Source organism: Microtus ochrogaster, chromosome 15 (genome assembly GCF_000317375.1).
Source record: "Microtus ochrogaster isolate Prairie Vole_2 chromosome 15, MicOch1.0, whole genome shotgun sequence".
Lineage (NCBI taxonomy): Eukaryota > Metazoa > Chordata > Mammalia > Rodentia > Cricetidae > Microtus > Microtus ochrogaster.
In genome coordinates, this window is record NC_022017.1 from 16,774,746 (window position 1) to 16,778,319 (window position 3,574).

General features: G+C 40.0%; 1 protein-coding gene across 2 annotated transcripts in view; it reads left to right on the top strand.

Annotated features, from left to right (window-relative positions):
- Positions 1-3,282, top strand: part of Twf1 (twinfilin actin binding protein 1) — an 11,535-nt gene extending 8,253 nt beyond the window's left edge. For both annotated transcript variants that reach the window (XM_026782757.1, XM_005354298.2), the window contains 2 exons: positions 125-246; positions 1,385-3,282. In XM_026782757.1, coding sequence (XP_026638558.1) covers positions 125-246; positions 1,385-1,555 — 293 coding nt within the window. In that variant the 3' untranslated portion in view covers positions 1,556-3,282. The remainder of the gene's footprint in view (positions 1-124; positions 247-1,384) is intronic.
- The last annotated feature ends 292 nt before the right edge of the window (positions 3,283-3,574 follow it).

Sequence of the window (3,574 nt, forward strand, 5' to 3'; positions counted from 1 at the left end):
TCCCTTTGCCTACCAGCTTCAGTACCATAGTCTGACGTGTTTCCTGCAGGGCTTATTTGAGGTTGGAGGAGGCTACAGACTTGCTTTAACTGATAGTCCTAATTGTTGTTATTTTACCATCCAGTTTTTATTTATTCAATGCCTGGATACACGTGCAGCATAAGAGAGCGGATGCTGTACTCCAGCTGCAAGAGCCCTCTGCTGGAGATCGTGGAGAGACAGTTACAGATGGACATAATCAGAAAGGTAGACTCTTTAAGGGTCTTGTGGTTTTGCTGGGTATTTTGTCATTTCCACTTAGTACCATGTAAACTTTCAGGTGCCATGGTTGTCAATGAAAACGTTCAGTTTCATGGTTCTCACCCTAAGTCCTTAGAACCTGCTGAGTGCCTGGGGGTGATCTGTACTATCTAGTATGGGAGCTATAGGCCACACACGGCTATTTTAAGTGTAAAGTTGAATAAAATATATAATTCAGTTTCTTTTTTTTAAATATTTATTATGTATACAATATTCTGTCTGTGTATATGCCTGTAGGCCAGAAGAGGGTGCCAGACTCCATTACAGATGGTTGTGAGCCACCATGTGGTTGCTGGGAATTGAACTCAGGACCTTTGGAAGAGCAGGCCATGCTCTTAACCTCTGAGCCATCTCTCCAGCCCCTATAATTCAGTTTCTTAATAGCACTGGTAGTTGCAAATGCTCATTGGCCATGTGTAGCATTAGGAGTACAACATATACAGAACATACTGTCAGTTTACCAAGTGGGGTGCTGCTACCAGATCTCCATATGTGTTCTTAGATGCAGGTAGCCATAAGGAAAGACTTACAAATTGCTGTTGTTGGGGTGTGAAGCCTCAAGCAACTCTAGATTCTGTGGGTCTCGCTGTGCACAAGGACCTTTCAGAAGGGTTAGCTGACACTACAGAAGCTCAGACAGTAAATATCTTAGGCTTTGCCATGTGGTTCTCCTTTGCATTTTTGTTGTTTGTAAAGTCCCTTAAAGTGTGAAATGTTCTTAAGATTTGGTCTGTAGGCCATCATTGGCCTGCCCCTGTTGCGAGTGATTCCAAGTGTCCCAAAGATGAAAGAGCTGGTGTTTGAGTATAGAAAACAGAGCAGCCAGAGGGTCCAGTGCTCACTTCTGTATAGCTGAGACGTAAGAGGAGCAGTGAGAGGCAGCGAGAAGGGGACTGTAACTGACTGTGCTTATACGGCTGCTGTAGCGCATCGCTGAAAAGGGTGAAAGGGAAGCTTCATGGTCTTGGGTTTCTCTCCTGCTCATGTGTAGCCTCCATACCTGCAAGCGGGTTCATTGCTTGTATTAGGTTTTGAATGTTCCCTGTTTTACATGGTTTCTCACTACTGATTTCCTCTTTTGCAGATTGAGATAGACAATGGGGATGAACTGACTGCAGACTTCCTTTATGACGAAGTACATCCTAAGCAACATGCACATAAACAGAGCTTCGCTAAACCTAAAGGTCCTGCAGGAAAGAGAGGGATCCGGAGACTGATTAGGGGTCCAGCAGAAGCAGAAGCCACTACTGATTAAGATTGGTTTATGAAGTGTTGCAATATAGTTTTGTAAAATTCCAGCTTTTAGTACACGGAGAACTGAAATCATTCCATGTTGATATAGTTGGGAAGAAAATTGTACTTTTTGAAAAATAGCACTTTTCACTTCTATGTATTTTTTAAATGAATGCTATAGAAGACTCATGATTTCTATTTTTTAGTTACTCTAGACAAGGCTTCAACATAGTCGTGTTTGGTTTTGTTACACTGTTTTCCTAGCGTGTTGATTCCACACTTTCACACCCTCTCCAATATTTTACATAGGCAAGCCGGCTCCAGAACGCCTGAGGACTTGCTGTTTAGTCCTCTGCAGTGAGGTCTGAGTTTCCCTGAGATACTCGCTTCTCAATGAGTGTGTTCAGGAGCCTGGGAAAGGCAGGAAACCTCATACTCTGAGAGCTGTGTTCACACTGGGATTGTCTGCAGCGCTGAGGGACAGCAGTGCTTCCTAGTTGACCTTTTGTTTTTAATAGCATTAAAATTTCAGAAAATCAGTTCCTTCTGAAGCTTTAAGGTACCAGAATATTGCAGGGTTTCTGATGGCACTGAAAGACTACATTTGTAAGGTCTTTGCAGAGCTTTCGAAATGTCCGTTTCCAAAGTGACTCCTTCTTCGTAAGTACTGTGAAGCCAGGCGTCCATGTTCAGATCGAAGTCCAAGTATCATTCAAAAGGAAACAAAACTAAAGTGAAAACTGTTCCAGGTTTTCTGTTTTTTCCCCTTGGAAACCATGTGTCTTAAAAGCAAATTGTCTTACCACTTGGGAGCAAGTATTCAGATCTGAGATTATCAATTTCTTGTGCTTAGCAGGTTAATCCAGATAATACTTAGCTTAAGAATCTTATTTCAGTTAATAACTTCTGTCAAAGCATATTTTCTGAAGCTTTGTATTTTCAGTTACAATCTAGAGATATTTGAGCCTCAGAGTTCTTTGATACTTGAAGTAGAGGGAGTTAAACACTTCATTTTTAATCTGCTAAACCTGCTGCAGAGCCATAACTTGGAGGAGTTTTGAAATGGACTGTGGTATTCAGGATTTGGAAGTCCTTGATCTGAATTTCATGCTGCATAAGATAAATGTCAGAAATACACATTTCATGGTTGGAATTTGAAGCGCTCATTGCAAAGCCTTATTACCGGAGATAAGACATGCACCTTTCAGAAATTCAGTTGTAATCACAGAAACCATATGAGATGAGTTACGGACTGATGGTGTTTTTAAAAATAGATTTGAGCATTTGTGTGTTTTGTTTGTTTACAGATACTTAGGCTTTACTATTTATGCAGAACAATTGACAGTAATGTTGCACTTGTTTACTAGAGGTAAACTTTTAGTTTTGTGTGTGCACACATAGTCACAGATGCCCACAGATTGCTGCGGTGAGAGTCCTGGAGCCATGTTGCAGACCTTCTCCAAACGCTGCCATTTTCAAGCAGAGGGAGTCCTATCATGAAGATCCAGTCAGTGGTGACTGCTCTGAAGCGTTGGTGTGCAGTTATGCTCTGAATTCCTTACACTACATCAAAGTAAATGCACATTCCAGAATATAGATGTGATCGTGTAACCTTACTAATGATTAAACCAATGATTGCTGAGAATCAGTTATGCATTTGTTTTAGGGTATAACTCATTGTTTACAGTATGTTTTAGGTGACAATAGATGTGAATAACATTCCCAATAAATTTATATAGCAGTGAAAAATTACATGTCTTCTGTGGACATTTTATAAGTGCATTTTATATCAATAAAACTTTTTCTCTTTGAGTTGTCTATGTTGGTTTTATAATACATTTGAAATGTTTGATTATTTTGCACAGTCCAATACCTGAAGTTTTTTTGTGTGATCATTTCATTAGCCTGCTTAAATTCAAAGGAGATTTTTAAGTAGTTGGAAACTACATAATAATATAGATTAAACTTGCCCTGCAGAAATGTAACAATGATGAAAATGTTGAATTTCCTCCATGATAAAAGCACCATATAGAGGGACTAG